This window comes from Telmatherina bonti, assembly GCF_933228915.1.
Source record: "Telmatherina bonti genome assembly, chromosome: 14".
Lineage (NCBI taxonomy): Eukaryota > Metazoa > Chordata > Actinopteri > Atheriniformes > Telmatherinidae > Telmatherina > Telmatherina bonti.
In genome coordinates this window covers 21,280,768-21,296,060 of record NC_136612.1, presented here as the reverse complement: position 1 = coordinate 21,296,060, position 15,293 = coordinate 21,280,768, and the positions used below count along the sequence as shown (strand labels likewise).

The window sequence follows — 15,293 nt, the reverse complement described above, 5'->3', positions numbered from 1 at the left end:
ATAGGCTCCAGCTTCCCCGTGACCCTTCATTGAACTGAGCGGTTAGGATGAATGAGACACATATTAATGATTTTTACATTTCTGATTACATTTTTAGGATAACAAGATGGACTGCACAATGCCAGAAAAGTCTGCATCCAATTACAAACACTCTCTGCTTATGCCATGCTTAACTTAGCAGACAGCATTTGTTTGACCAGCATCTAACTTTAGTTCCTGTTTTGCTGTCATCATGGAGGAGAGCAAGCTCATATTCAGCCTGGACCACCAGGACGAGGGTCCCTCTGTGGCATTTACTAAAGAGAACTCACAAACTAAGGAGTGTCGGCCTGACCTCAGTCTAGGGATTAATCTGGATCTGAACCAGAGTCAGCATTCCCAGCCTTTCTTCCTTCCTCACTCCCCCTCATCCCCAGGCTCTTTATCCGACTTGTCAGCATCCTCATCAGGCCTGCTTGTCACCAGCGGCCTTGTCAAATCTTCCTCGACAGACTTGAAGCCAAGAGAGAGTAGCACAGTCAGAGGTAAACCTCTCCTCAGCCTGGTTAAGTCCCTCAGCACAGAAATCTCACGACGGGTTGAGCCTGAAGTCAATCTCTCCAAGTCAGACTCCAAGCTGCATATGCATCCTTGGAAGCAGATAACGCATCCAAAGATCCAGGAGTCCAGTCCTGAAGCAGAAGGAGTGAAAGGTAGTGATGATATGGTATCACTTCCATCCACAGGTAACATGTCCCCAACCGAACCTCGGGGGAGCTCACTGATAGCGGAGCTCGAGGACACAAGGAGGAAGTTCTCAGAAGCTATGCAGGATCCACTGAGCATGCTGAGTAAGATCATGGGGGAAGAGAGCTCTGGAAGCCCCAAGCAAGGGAGGGTGCCCGGCACCGGGGACTCACCAGCCTCTCAAGGCAGCTGTGGAAGAGATGAGAGCTATGAAGATTCAGACCTTAGATACAGAAGGAGAACAGAGAGTGAACACAGAAGTGATAGTCCTCTTAAAAGACTCCAAAAAGACTCGTCGTCAGCGAAATCCACCTCCTCTCCAGAGCACTACACCCACAGCAAAGACAGCAATTTAGAAATCTGCACCTACGGGGATGTGATTCAAGTGATGGAGCTCCAAAATGGATCGAGACAGGCACACGCAAGAACTTACTCGCAGTCTAGAGTCACTGGTTCATCGTTGCCGTTTCATTGGCTTTTCCCTGTGGGCCTCCTTGCTTATGGGTTCTTCCTGCTGCCCCTACCTCCATATGTGACAGGTCTGTCTGTGGGGATTGCGTGTGGCTTCATATTGGGCTTGGTGATGGTATACATGTTTGCCCCACGACAAACAGCTGCCAGAAGTGCAAAGAAGTCTCAGAGCAAATTCAGTCCCATGAGCATGGATCCGCTGGATGGGCAGCTCACAGGTTCAGAAATCCTCGAGGTAATGACAGTAAAAATCAAATTATCAAGAATGAAAGTGTCAATGCTCACAGTGACGTGATTTTTTTTTTTTTTTATTGTAATTTAATCTATAGTGCTATGTGTATATGTGTTGTTTTCCTACAGTAATGTAAATGCAGCTTAGTGATCTTTTGCTGAAATATTTCAACTGATTTCCTTATTCTTGAATAAAAAGATAGTAATTGATATTAGCTCTCGTACCAATACAAGCCACTCCTGCAGTGCCTGGTGCACTTTTTCTGTATGGTTAAATAACTGCAAAATTAAAATAACACCATGATCATGGTGGACATTGTTGCTGTTTTACTTGCTGTTATTAGCATTAAAGTCAGGTACAGCATCAGGCTATTGGCATAGCTGCATTCTATTTTACTCTCCATGAAGAAAAGCCTCTGCAGCTTCTTTCATTTTCCTGTAATGATTTGGATACATGAAAATGAGCTTCATCCTTTAGCACTGGCTTTGCAGGATGACAGATCTAAACATCAACAGCAGCCATATCAGGCACTGAATAGTAACATAAAAGTAGTCCCATCAGTGGATCTCAGTAGATTTATATAAAGGAAACTGCTGCATAAAAACTCCCTTCTGGCTATATTATGTGGGTCATTTTGATAATAGCTCTTTCAAAGCATTTCTTGACAGCTCTGTCAAGAGAGTCTGGCTGTCAAAATAAATGCTGATATGTAGATAAACAGGGTGAAATTTATGAGCATGGTGGAGCTACTAACTGGACTGCGGGCTTTTTAGACACAACTGCTGTTAAATGAGACAGTTGTGCTCTGCTGTGGCTCAGGTTTCCTCTCCTGCTAAGCTGTATTGTCACAGTTTGCAGCACTTGCTTAGATATTAAAACCCACAGAACCCTTCCCAGTTGCTTGTTTCTGTAGATAAATTCAAACTGGGAAAAGATGCAATCACAAGTAGATAACTGTATCATTTTGGGTTAAACAGATGTATGTTGGGTTTTTTTTCAGGGCTGGATGAATGAAACTCACAACTATGACCCAGAGACTTTCCACCCCTCTGTCACACATTCAGTCTATGTGACTCTGGATGGCAGCCGGCTGCGCCTGGCATACCCACGTGCCAACATCCCCCGGTGGGCAGCATTTGATGAGATGCCCTTTGAGGCTGTGTTTTTGCATTCCCACACTTACCAGCTGACTAACAGTAAGGTCAGTGTCTTCTGAAAAAATTAAATAAACTCATAAAGGCATAATGTCTCTCAGAAGGGAATTTAAGAGAAAAACCAAGGTGACCTCTCACCTGAGGTCTTTTCTCATCTTTCTGCACCCACTTTGTCATATAACACGGAAGAGACAGACCTGAAGGGACTGTGTGATGGCCTACTGAATAAGCTTGACCCCTTTATTTGCATGTATACACAGAGGAAAGCTACAGTGACTTCAAATGATGACTAAATTAACCTCACACAGTCTGATCAACTTAGCTGCCTGAGAGCATTTAGTAGAATATGAACACAGAAACATTTTTTATATGTATATATCTAAATCTGTTATTGCTCTTTTTTCCTAGGTAACTCTTGTGCCTCCGGGTTTGGCTCGTAAAAGAGTGTGGAACAAGAAGTACCCGATCTGTATCACTCTGGCTGACGGGGAGCTGGGAGAGGAGGCCATTCTCGAGGGGCAGGAGGAGGAAGAGACAGCAGAGAAACAAATGATGGAGAGTCACCAGCTTCCTTTGACCCTTTACCTGTTTGGTCGAACAGGCAGAGAGAAGGAAGAATGGTTCCAGCACTTTCTTTTGGCCTCCAGGGCCGGAGCTGAGAGCTGCACGAGCGGTGAGGAGAGCATAGGTAAGAAGATGTCCTGGCTTATGGGTTTCCAGCTGGTGAAACATTACTGTCTTGTGTTTTACATGCATGCATGGGGAACATGAGAAGTAATCATTTCCCCATCTCTCAGAAACAGTTAGTGCTGGAGAAGCTGTTAAGGAAAGCACAGAGGAGCTTCCTGACTTTCCTTCTAAGACAAGGACGCTGCTGGACTACAACACCTACATGACTCACCTGACTGGCTCAGAAAGGTGCAGTCGAAGTCCCAGCCCCTGTCAAAATGACAAGGAATGTCCCACCACTTGCAAAAAGGTTAGTTAGTTAATATGTTAGTTTTTAATTTACTAGTTTTAAACTAATCAGTGTTGAGAACCCCTTCTCATTATATTACATATGCAGTATTTCTGTCAGTACCATATCATGTTTATTCTCTATACAACGTCTTATTACAAGAGCTGTTCAGTATCTGCCACTGTATCAGTATTTTAATCTGTGTTCAGATTAGCCTTATAAAGAACCATGACTCAGCTAAACATGTCCTTGCTGGTTTAGACCAAATGTCAGTGTTCAGAAATATCATATATCACTTAGGGAAGAATAATAATAGTAACGGACTTGTGCATCTGCAGAACAGGCAGGTTGAGCAGCTGATTCCTGCTGGGGTAATTCGGGATTGGCACCCCACATAGAGACAGTCTGTCTCATGTTTTGTCTAGAAAGTGCAGCATCAGCATGCTTCTCAGTCCTATCAGGTCATATTATCTGCTTATGCAATCGCATATGCCTCCCAATGACTTTTCCCCCTTTTTTTTTTATATTTCCTGCAGATTCATGGTGAAGAACGTGGTTCTGGAGGTGAAGGTGGAGGTGACCCTGAAGCAGCAGCTGAATCAGGGGGAAGCTCCACAGAAGGCCAGCCCACATGGGTGAACTCTTTGGTGGGCAGAATTTTCTGGGACTTTCTCAGAGAGAAATACTGGTCCGATCAGGTGGCTCACAAGATCCAGAAGAAACTCAGCAAGATCAAGGTGAGAGTGGATGAGAGTGTGAATGGATTTGATGTTTTTGAGATTCTTTGCTGGAATCAGATAAGACCAATGCTATTTTCAAGGATTTCAAGGGCAAACAGCAGTGGTCTGTAAATTATGATCAAAAATCCGCAACAGCAGTGTAATAATGATTAATAGAAATGGTTCTTTTACAGTCGGCAGCTTTGAATACATAGTAGCACTGAGTTTTACATACTGTGTCTGCAGGAAACAACATGAACATCAGCACAAGGTGGTAGACTGCAGCATCCCATTATTCATTTCCTGTCCTTTAATTTGACACACACCATCCTTTTTACCTCCCTCACACTCCCTCATGCACTGCAGGCGTACCTTCCTACTCATTTGTTTGAGGTAATTTGTTACCTCTGGGGGCCACTTTTTCACATCAGCTTCTGTTGTTGCTAATGTAATTCTCTGCTTGTCTCATAGCTGCCATACTTCATGAATGAGCTGACTCTAGCAGATTTGAACATGGGTACCTGCCTTCCTCAGGCCCTAAGTACATCAAAACCTACGCTGGACCGCAGAGGTACAGTACGACTGCATTGTGGGTTTTTTTTTGTTGGTTTTTTTTTGTTTTTAGAAATCACATTACATTTTACTTATGACATCTACTGCATCATGATTTAGCTTTGCATCAAAACCTTCCAGCTAGTTAGGGTCATGATGTAATTAGTCAGAGTTCGTAGTGCCCTCTTTTTTAACTTTCCATTGTGTTTCATGCTGAAGCGATTAGCAATCTTCTTAGTTTGGCTTAACCATCAGTAACATGCCAAAGCCAGTCGCTACTGATCTAATGCCTCCTCTGCTAGACAAGATCAGGCCTCCAAACTGAACTCTGGATTTAGATCACAACTCATTAAGAAATCTGCTCAACTCCCTGCCCCTGCTTTATCTCTAAGGCCTGTGGCTAGAGCTAGAGGTGATGTACACAGGCTGCCTTCAGATGACCCTGGAGACTAAGATGAACTTGTGTAAGCTGGGTAAAGAGGGAGAGGATGACGCTCACAGCATTCTTGAGACCCAACAAATCGGGTGAGGCTCATGTTAGAGTCATGATCATGCACAAATAAAAACAGAAGGTTTTTCACATGATTGCATTTAAGAAGGTACTACTTTTCAGTAATATGAGCAACTGGCGTGTCATGCAGCTCCAAGCCAAGGCTCTGTATATTGGCGGATAGTGATGAAGAGTCATCCAGTGCAGGATCATCTGATGAAGAGGAAGTCCCTCCATCTGAACCACAGGGCTCTTTGGGAGACAAGACCACTGTAATAGGAACTGAAGGGTAAATTAACACCTTTACTGGAATTTTCTACTATAGATAGATACACTACAGATCAGGAATGGACATCGGCCCTCGAAGACAGCAGTATTGCAAGTTTTAGATGTTTTCCTGTTTCAACAAATTGGATTTAGTTAATGGGCCCTTGTGTAGAACTTGACAACGAGCTTTCAGACCCATTTGATTTAAATCGAGTGTGTGGAAGCAGGGAAACATCTAAAATCTGCAGCTCACTGGCTCTCAAGGACCAGAGGTTTCCATTCCTGCCACTGGTCATACAGAAGAGCATTAGTCAAAATCCATTATCTACAGAAACGTTTAATTATTTTAATATAATTTATGATTTTATCGTGATTTTGATATTTGTGTTGTCTTTTATGCTTTTTTACACCATCTGTAATGCTTTTAATGGTTCATGTAAAGCACTTTAAATTTTTTTGTACATGAGAGGTGCTATACAAATAATCTTGCCTTGCCTTAAAGGTACACAGGTGGCAGCACAGGAAGGAAGATCCTGAGATTTGTGGACAAGATAGCAAAATCCAAGTATTTCCAGAAGGCAACAGAAAACGAGTACATCAGGAAGAAGATAGCTGAAGTATCCAACATGCCCCTGTTGCTCAGTGTTGAGGTCCTGGAGCTTTCTGGGACTCTGGCCATCAACATCCCTCCTCCACCCACTGATAGGATATGGTACTTCCTTTCCTTGCTTTGTTATTTAATGTTAAGCTATTTCTACTCAGTTATTCACTATTAGCTGGTCATTTAGTTTTCTTCCACCATCTTCTTCTCTAATTGTCACCGTGTCTCAGGTATAGTTTCAGAGTGCCTCCCAGGTTAGACCTTCATGTACGTCCCATGCTGGGAGAGAGAGAAGTCACTTTCACTCATGTGACTGAGTGGATTGAGAAAAAACTCCAGTGTGAGTTCCAGGTCAGTCCATCAGTGCATCGGTTTATCCAGGGATGATTTACTCATTTCTACACATACTGCTATAACATGCTTTGTTGTCAACTGTCTCCTTACAGAAAGTGTTTGTAATGCCCAATATGGATGATTTATATCTGCCCCTGATGACATCTGGCCTGGACAATCCGCCTGCATCCCACCAGTCCTCGATACATTCATCCTCCCACCAGTCCTCCATGGAGTCTCAGGACTACCTGTCCGAGTAGTGGTCCCCTGCAGAGGGGATGAAGGAAAGTAGCTGTTGTGCAGCTATTACAGTTTATTCGATGGATTCTGAGGCTGCTTCGGTTTGGTGGTTATCCTAACCAGTACAGGACAGAAACCTCCTGAAGTCACTCTGAGTTTGGTCGTGACTTCAAAACCTCGAGGCCGGTGCTACAGTGCCCCCTACTGTGAAATGTATTCACGTCAATACAACTTTCTTGAAGTGCTGAAATAGATAAAAATAAAAAAAACTGAATAACTGGATGTATTAATTGCAAAACAACAAAGTGTTTATGATGACCACTCTTTTTTTTTCTCTTAGAAAATGCTGTTTAAGCAAAGCATCCTCCTGTCCATTCTCACTGTGCAAGATTGTAAGAAACTAAAAACTTGTAGACGAGAATCTGATAAGCACATAAGTTCAGTCAAGCAGCCACGGTGCATGATATGTCATGGGTTTATCTGAGGAGAATAAACTTGATTCAGAAATCTGGATATGTGTAACAGGTAAATTCCAAAACAGCACATCTGATCACAAACATTAAGCTGTTAGTATTCCCAAAAATAATATACATTGTCTGACAAGACTGCATATTTTAAAGTTAGTTTTATTATTTTGCAAGAATGGGATCCTTTGTATCAAGCTTCCTCTGGCAGAGGTTCTGGCATTGTCTTCAGGGCATCTTTCTTCAATGGCCCCTGCGGTTAAACCAGAGGTCTTTGGTTAGAATAGTTCAGAATTACTGCAGACTCCTTAAATTAACATTGGACAAACTCATTCAAATGTTTCTCCTTAGTATTTAAATTTAAGCGTGCATCCATTTTTTTTCACACTCACCATAAATGCCCTCTTCTCTTGGGGAGTTTGGAAGCGTCCATGGCCAAACTTGGAGGTGGTGTCAATGAACTTGAGCTCAATGGCCTCCTTGGCTTTGCGTGATGTGTGTGTGATTAAAGACTGCAGGAAAGGACACACACTTTATATTACCTGCAACTATAGATTTAACTTAACAAGACATTAAATATCTGTTTGAACGGCGTGCCTCTAATGGAAACAACTTGTGAGATACATCATTCAGAATTACACCATACCTTTCTCAGGGTAAGGATGCGTTTCTTAGCCCCAACCACACAGCCTTTCACCATGACAAAATCATTATTCACTTCACCATAGTGGAGAAAACCACCCTACAGGGACACAATCCAGAAAAAATAAATATACATATGCATAGTGATGAATACTCGATAGCAGTGAAGAACCCTGGTCCTTCTTTAGTCCTGCAAGTTTTAGATATTTACTGTACAGAAGATAAGTTGTTGGATCCATTTTGGTTGAATCAGAGATGCTACAGGAAGAAAACATTTAAAACGTTAATGTCTTCAAGGACCACTGTTCCCCACCTTTAATATATAGCATGTCATATCACCAACTGGGAACTATTACTATGTAAAACTGCAACAATGAATTCTAATGCTATATTAGGCTTTATGAATGTATTTTACATCTCCATACACAAAAGCTCTATATTTTACATTTTCATTGAGTCATGACAGCATGAATATGAGCGACACAGAAAGCTTGACCCTTATGTTTCACATGATGGTGAATATTCTATTGTCACATAAAGATGTGGTACCATGGGTGTGATGGTTTTTTGGCTGATGTCGTAGTTGGTGGAAGCATTGTTCCGGATCACCTTTCCATCCTGGATGTGAACACCCCTACCTATACGGTAGATCTGAGAACAGAGGTTATGTCATGAGGACTTCAAACATAACTAGTGGTAAAATGGGAAACCACAATGTTTATCGTGATAATTCTCAGGCGTATTCCTTCATGGCTAACCTTCTTGTTGATCTCAGTACGATGGTGATAGCCTTTCTGCCCTGCACGAGCTACAGTGAAAGCCACTCGGGCAGGATGCCAAGCTCCAATGCAAGCAACCTTCCTCAGACCCTTGTGAGTCTTCCTGGGGAGTTTCTTCACATGCCAGCGGCTTGTCACACCTATCAGCTCAAAACAAAACAAACAAAAAACTCAGCTTGAATTCCCTGAATTAGATTAACTTTTTCTTGTTGTAACTGAAAATCTGAAGTATTTTAGTCCCTGCATTGAGACATGCAGCACATTTCTGACCTTTGAAGCCGTGACCCCTGGTGACACCAATAATGTCAATCATTTCATCTGGGTAAAAGACAGCAGATACAGGGACTGCCTTCTCCAGATGTTCTTTTGCCCAGTCCACTTTGTCTGAGATGCTGCCACCATTCAACTGCACCTCCATAACGTGAGCCTTTTTCTGCTTTATCGGCAGCAGTTGCATCTGGAAACAAGTCAGGAAAAAAATGGGTAAAACGTGCGAAGGAGGCCAGTGAACAAGAAGAGTAATGAGTTCTGATGAGTAGAATGACAATGTCGTTTATCACTGTGATTGAAAAGGAACACTCTTTACACCGACTATACAATAAGTCCTCAGCATGTAATAATGTACAAACTCTCAGGTAAACAAACTCAGATTTATAAATATGTTTTGATCCCATATGTTTTGCTTAAAAAAAAAGTCTGATCTATGCAGCAATGTTTAGAATTGAGACCTTGGCTGAGTTTCCCACAGTCTGGATCAGCAGTCAGGTTATGCCCTAAAAATATTCATATCTGCTATTTGAAACTCCCCAACGGGCTCCCCTCCTCATCTTGACTGCTGTGTCAGAATTATTGGCAGACATAGCGTCAAGGATTTGAAGGTTTTTTTGCCCTGATGCATGCGGTCTGGTGGATTACACCACTGTCCTTTTGCAGGGGAGGAGACAAGTTAAAGAAGTGGGATGAAGCTCATTAGACAAGTAATTGAAATCAGACTGATACCAAACCATAAAAGCTATTGCCTACCTGAGAGTGAATAATAACCCTGATGACTGAGCAATATTTCTTCATCATATTAAAATCCTTGTCCAGCTGTTTCTTTCCAGTCTCATCCTGCCACTTCTTACTATACTTAGTGAAGGCTTTCTTTTTGCTCTTATACCTGAAACACAGAAAACCCAAAATAGATCTAAGAACAAGACTTCCGAGGGTCACTTAGCTGTGCATGAAACAGAGCAATGATTGATTAAACACACCAGTTTTTGTAAAATCTGCGCCTGCATTCATCACTGAGATGCTCAGCAAAGATGGTTTTCAGGGACCGCAAGCCACGGACAGTCTGAACATAACCTACTATCCCCACCACGATGACAGGGGGAGTCTCAATGATGGTAACTGCCTCAACTTCCTCACGCTTTGATATTTCTGTAAAAGAGACAACATAATTTGAGGTAAAAGAGAAAAGGGACATCTGTAGTTCATTAAAACAGAAATGACAAATACTTAAAGATGGTCATCCAGAGGTCAGTTGTAGAACACATTGACTTTATGACCACCATTTGGTTATCACTTTATTCCCTGTCAATGTCATCTTTTGCAAAGACATAAAGCAGAACAAGTCAAATTTTATCTCACTCCTGCATTGCAACCGTGAAATAACATCCAGTAGTACATACTGAGGCCAGCACGGTGCACCTCCCTCAGTGTGTGAGTCATGCCAGCCTTGTATCCCAGGAAGGCAGTGAGATGAACAGGGTGACTGGGGTCATCTTTCGGCCATGTTCGCACCCTCCCCCTATGCTTCTTGCTACGTTTGTGGGGCAAGAACCCCATGTGACCATGGCGAGGTGCATGAAATTTCCGATGAGACTGAGGAAAGCATAAACCACGCAGAATAAGCACATGCTGATGACACCTGGGAAATGCATGGAGTGACATGCAAGTTTCATGCAAGAATATACACAAACATACAGAGAAAATTTGGTCAAGCGTGCTTTAAATAGCTGTTTGAAATAATTTTTCTCTCATTCTCAAATTCCTCAAATGATAAGGGTGTCAATTTGTAATAAAGTCAAACACATGTCGATGAAATTCCTGCCAAAAAGTCTCTTAACCTTCAGATCTGTTGCCTTCCTACCCAAGCCACATGTTTACACCCTTTCACTTTATTTATGTTACATTAAACGAGATTCATAGATCAAGGCCAAATTATCTACAAAACTCCAAATAAAAAAATATAATGTTTTACGAAGATGTCAGGATTTCAAAAGATTCCATGTCTGTCATCAACTTTAATTAATTAAAATGACTCAACGGAGTGCTAAATTGAACACACACATGCTGGCATGTAGACGACATAAACATAAAAAGTAAATGTTGGTGTTCCTTTTATGTCAGATATAACCAAAATCATGAGCAGGACTTACCATGTCAACACAACTGTCCCAGCAAAGGTCAGAAAGAGAGAGGAACCAGGGCTGCTGCAGGAGTCATACATAAGATGATACACAGAGTAAGGGCTCTAATTTGGTGTTTGGCCCAGCTGAGGAGATGTATTCACTTTCAAACAAGGCAAACTCTGCCAAGCCATGCCAGGAAAAAATGGGACGAGGGTAAAGTCAAAGGTCTAAGGAGGTGGGGAGGACCAGCAGACAGGAACCTTCCAACCAAGAAAGGAGAGAGAGAGAATGAGGTTTTCATTGTCATTTAAGCAATGTTCACATAGACTCGGCATTTTTATTTCATGTATATTAGTCTGAACAGTTTAAATATAGCTCAAATTTGGGATATATAGTGTTGGTGTGAATTTTGTCAAACATTTCACACTGACTAAGTGCCAAATAAAGGTACCAAAAGGGGTGCCTAAAGAGGGGTTGAAATAACGTGTTTGAAAATTTCAGAGCTGAATTTGCTTTGGGGTTTTTTTCCCCACATGTAGATGGAATGCGTTTGGGCTGTTGGAGGTGGTCCTGCAGTGGAGTTTAAGAGAACCTTGACATTTTCATTCATTCATTCATTCATTATCCAAACCGCTTAATCCAATTCAGGGTCGCGGGGAAGCCGGAGCCTATCCCAGCTGTCATTTGGCCGAAGGCAGGGTACACCCTGGACAGCTCGCCAGTCCATCGCAGGGCCCCTTGACATTTTCAGTACAGCAACCTTGTGAGATTTTAGATGATCCAACTTGTAAATTACCTTCAAAGTATTCAAAATACATATTAGGAATAAATCAAATTACTTGCTGACAGCCAGTTATTACACGTTATAAAACACTTTTGTTTTACATTTTATTGTTCACAGTAAAACAATTTATTTAATAAGCTCATCGCCCCACCCCCAATAACTTGAAATATATTGTAATTTACAGGATGTCAAGGCAAAAAACAGTGGTCGGTGTTATTTTCTAGACCATGTAATTTTATGAAAGCATAGATGGAAGAATAAAAGTTTATTTTTATGCCTGGCAGATGTTAAAACCAGCTCTCTAGCACCACCTACAGCTCTTAAACAACACAACAGTTCAACCTGTGACCTTTATCCTTTGAACCTTATACTTGCAGATTACTGGATTATTTTTCATTTTATTTGTTGTTAAATATATTTGCGTATAATTTATCATATGTAATAATAACAAAGAGTATGTAAATAATTTTGGTTTTTGTCTTTTCATCTGTTGACCTCTATTTCGCCATGATGTATCTAATACGCATGCGCCACCTCGAAAGGAGCTCTGTCGAGGTCGAATTGTAAGATTTCTTCAGTCTTGGTTAAAAACAAAGCAAAATGCCTAACGATTACGACAAAGGAGCGTATCCTGAACCTCCGCGACAGACTCCGGTTATAGATAAACAAACAGCATTGCCAAATCCGGCTCTGATTCTGTCTCAAGTCTTCTATTACACGGTGGACCTGCCTGTCACCACATTTAGAGGTAACGGGAGCTAACCGGCTAACAGCATAGCTAAAACAACACCGCAGCTAAGGGTGCTGTTTAGACATACGGATAATTTACAAATTAGCATTTGTCTTCGTAGAAGATCCTACATATAATGAGTTGCAAAGATCTTTTTAGTTTTTTGAGGGGTCTCAGCTTTGTAGCTTCGCGCTGTAGTGCTAGCTATGTCTGCACATAGACGCAACAAATCACAGTGCATGCATGCTACATTGGCTTTTCAATGTTTGTTTGTTTGAAGTGTTTTTCTTCTTTGTCGTCTGATTTATCCAGATGCTGTTGACAGCATTCGGTCTAAAAACAAGCAGGTTTACTATCACCAGAAGTTCCGCCGTGTTCCCGACCTGACTGAGTGCCAGGAGGGAGATTATGTCTGCTACTACGAGGCAGAGATGCAGTGGAGGAGAGACTAGTGAGTTTAACACACACAACCAGGATAACTTATACTTTGTCTGACATGCAGTTCGTTTTAGGTAAACGAGTGAGTCTGCTAATTCATTTTAACCTGTCATAATGCAAACTTAAAGCAAACGTGGGCTTAGCAGTGTAAAATATGTAAAGCAACATGTCACGTTTAAAAGCAGTGAGCAGAGATATGACGTATTCTACTGGCTTACGTCAGTCTGAAGACTCTTGACGTCAGTCTGCTTCTTGAACAACAAAAAAAAGTCTACTTCTTGGACACGCTTCACTAAACAGACACCTGTGAATGAATTGAATATGGCATTTTCTTTGTTTTATTTTAGTGTAAGTGTCATTATTGTTACTGTATTCCAAGAAGCTTTAAATAATGAGTAGATGGCATAGAGAAAAAACATTAACAATTATTTTTTAAAGTAAATGTTCTTGTCTGAGTTAGCTGAGATTTTGCATTGCTGTGTAATAAATGCCAGTAATGAATCTTTTAGTCAAGGGTTTCTTTAATTTTTTCTGCTTCCCAAAGGGCAGCAAGTGTCCTCCTGCATCATGATAGTAGAGGCTCTGCTGAGTTTGGGTGTTGACAAATCAAAAAACTCATTAGAAAATCTTTGAGTGCTTCAGTTAGCTCAGTAACCTTGTGTGGTGAAACATGGTAAGAGGACCTGTTCTTGAGTGGAAATCTAGCTGAAGTCCACTTCTAAACAAAACAGACCATTGGGCTATATAAAAATGGTGTGGTAAACACCTTGTGAAGAAGTATTGACTATTACACTTGTAATATCTTGTGTTTGGCGATAATAGGGTTTGGGTAATAATGTGATAATAAACATTTCTATTTAAAGGGAATTTCTCTTTCTGAAAAATCATTGATGCTGACAACATATTGTTTTCCCATTCCAGCAAGGTGGATCAAGAGATTGTGAAGGTGATCCAGGAGCGTATGAGGGCCTGTCACCAAAGAGAAGGAGCCAGCTACGAGCAGAACTGTGCCAAGGAGATACAGCAGTTCAACGAGGTGACCAAGAACTTCATGTCCCGCTGTAAGTATTTTGCTGTTTGGAGCTTATATATGCATATAGACCCAATAATTAGTCATTTTTGGCTGATTCTTACTGAATGTGCTTCATTTATGGCCTGCTCTTTCTCAGATGGGGACCTAGGAGCCTACGCCAGTGGGAGGAAATGTCTAATGAAGCAGAAAGAACGAATGCTGGCAGCTCAAGCCCAGAGTGCTTAAGAAGTTTTATTTCAGTCCTATGTAATAAATGTAAAATAAAGTTTGTGATTAACTCATTTTTTTTATTTGTAAGGAAATGTTCCACTGAATGAAAATTGTGCACAAGTTACATGAAGCTAGGTGCATACGTTTTATTTTGTCTATAAGGTTAACCATCTTTCCAACTGTAAACAGGGTTTGCTGGCTTCTCCTTTGCAGGAACAGAGATAGGACAAGGCAAGAGGTTAAAAATTGTGCAAATACCATTTTTCCTCGTGCTAACTCACACCCTTTGGTATTACAAGACTTTTTTTTTTTTTTTTTTAAAAAAAGCATTTTACAGCTTGAGTTCACTTTAAATTTACTATTATTTAAGTCATAAGCTTTGGATTAATCTGGTTTTGAGTTGTTTCAGATTTTTTTTTTTTATCCCTTTATCAAAATTGATTTACAATTAAGAATTGGGGATTGACATTTCTTGGCTCAGTATGGGGGAAAAGTTTTACATAAGACTCAATTGTCTGGCATTTCTGAGATCACCACACAATTTGTGCCGTTCATCTTTTGCAGGGATGTCCAAATCCAGTTGATACTGTCCTGGAACTTTTAGATGCAACACATGACTGAAATGAATGACTCATTTCTGGGCCTCTGCAGTGCTGACATGCAAATGAGGGAATTCAGGTGTGCGATAAGAGGTATGCATCTAAAAGTTACAGAATGGATCTCCAGGACTGGACTTGGGCAATCCTGATTTATTTCCATCAAGTCAACCTTCTTTGACATGTTCAAAGTGTATAAGCAGACTGCAGTAAGTGTAGATACTTTCTACAGTTCTTGAACCCATGATATTCCAAATGTTTTAGTATGTTCTATCAAACAGGGCTCTTAAATTTACATATTAACTCAACCCATGAGTAAGTTCTTCTGACATTTAGGTGACCAGCAACAAAAACTGATGTAATATTGAGCACGTCTTTGAAACAAACCTAATGTAGGTCCTGCATAAGATTTGAGCAGTCCATTGACAGCTTTGTTATTAACTTAATTCAAATTAATTGCATCAAACTATAAAGTAAA

At 41.1% G+C, this 15,293-nt stretch overlaps 3 protein-coding genes across 3 annotated transcripts; 2 read left to right on the top strand and 1 right to left on the bottom strand.

Annotated features, from left to right (window-relative positions):
• Nucleotides 1–232: 232 nt before the first annotated feature.
• On the top strand, nt 233–6,984 carry LOC306766003 (testis-expressed protein 2-like; the record flags this gene model as incomplete). The annotated part of the gene is made up of 11 exons (XM_079253577.1): nt 233–1,432; nt 2,430–2,630; nt 2,992–3,271; nt 3,381–3,562; nt 4,078–4,278; nt 4,732–4,831; nt 5,205–5,337; nt 5,454–5,591; nt 6,072–6,281; nt 6,401–6,521; nt 6,617–6,984. The coding sequence occupies 11 exons, from the start codon at nt 233–235 to the stop codon at nt 6,761–6,763; spliced, it is 2,913 nt and encodes a 970-aa protein (XP_079109703.1). The 3' UTR covers nt 6,764–6,984.
• A 365-nt stretch (nt 6,985–7,349) lies between these two features.
• LOC306764937 (large ribosomal subunit protein uL3-like) lies at nt 7,350–11,192 on the bottom strand. The gene is made up of 10 exons (XM_079252241.1): nt 11,052–11,192; nt 10,302–10,494; nt 9,882–10,050; nt 9,652–9,787; nt 8,899–9,085; nt 8,608–8,768; nt 8,399–8,500; nt 7,854–7,949; nt 7,600–7,719; nt 7,350–7,460 (listed from the first exon to the last, which is right to left on the bottom strand). Exons 1-10 carry the CDS (start codon nt 11,052–11,054, stop codon nt 7,401–7,403), a joined length of 1,227 nt encoding a protein of 408 aa, XP_079108367.1. The 5' UTR covers nt 11,055–11,192; the 3' UTR covers nt 7,350–7,400.
• A 1,146-nt stretch (nt 11,193–12,338) lies between these two features.
• Nucleotides 12,339–14,306, top strand: ndufb10 (NADH:ubiquinone oxidoreductase subunit B10). Its single transcript, XM_079252404.1, has 4 exons — nt 12,339–12,556; nt 12,851–12,989; nt 13,898–14,037; nt 14,146–14,306. The coding sequence occupies exons 1-4, from the start codon at nt 12,409–12,411 to the stop codon at nt 14,232–14,234; spliced, it is 516 nt and encodes a 171-aa protein (XP_079108530.1). The 5' UTR covers nt 12,339–12,408; the 3' UTR covers nt 14,235–14,306.
• Nucleotides 14,307–15,293: the final 987 nt, after the last annotated feature.

What these genes read in the sequence shown, in the direction of transcription:
- LOC306764937 (XM_079252241.1), bottom strand. An exon ending in CGCAGATTTTACAAAAACTG is followed by an intron (nt 9,788 to 9,881) that starts GTGTGTTTAATC and finishes TCTGTGTTTCAG; the next exon opens with GTATAAGAGCAAAAAGAAAG. An exon ending in CAGGGGTCACGGCTTCAAAG is followed by an intron (nt 8,769 to 8,898) that starts GTCAGAAATGTG and finishes TTGAGCTGATAG; the next exon opens with GTGTGACAAGCCGCTGGCAT.
- ndufb10 (XM_079252404.1), top strand. Translation starts at nt 12,409, where the DNA reads ATGCCTAACGATTACGACAAAGGAGCGTATCCTGAACCTCCGCGACAG. An exon ending in ATGCAGTGGAGGAGAGACTA is followed by an intron (nt 12,990 to 13,897) that starts GTGAGTTTAACA and finishes TTCCCATTCCAG; the next exon opens with CAAGGTGGATCAAGAGATTG. An exon ending in CAAGAACTTCATGTCCCGCT is followed by an intron (nt 14,038 to 14,145) that starts GTAAGTATTTTG and finishes GCTCTTTCTCAG; the next exon opens with ATGGGGACCTAGGAGCCTAC.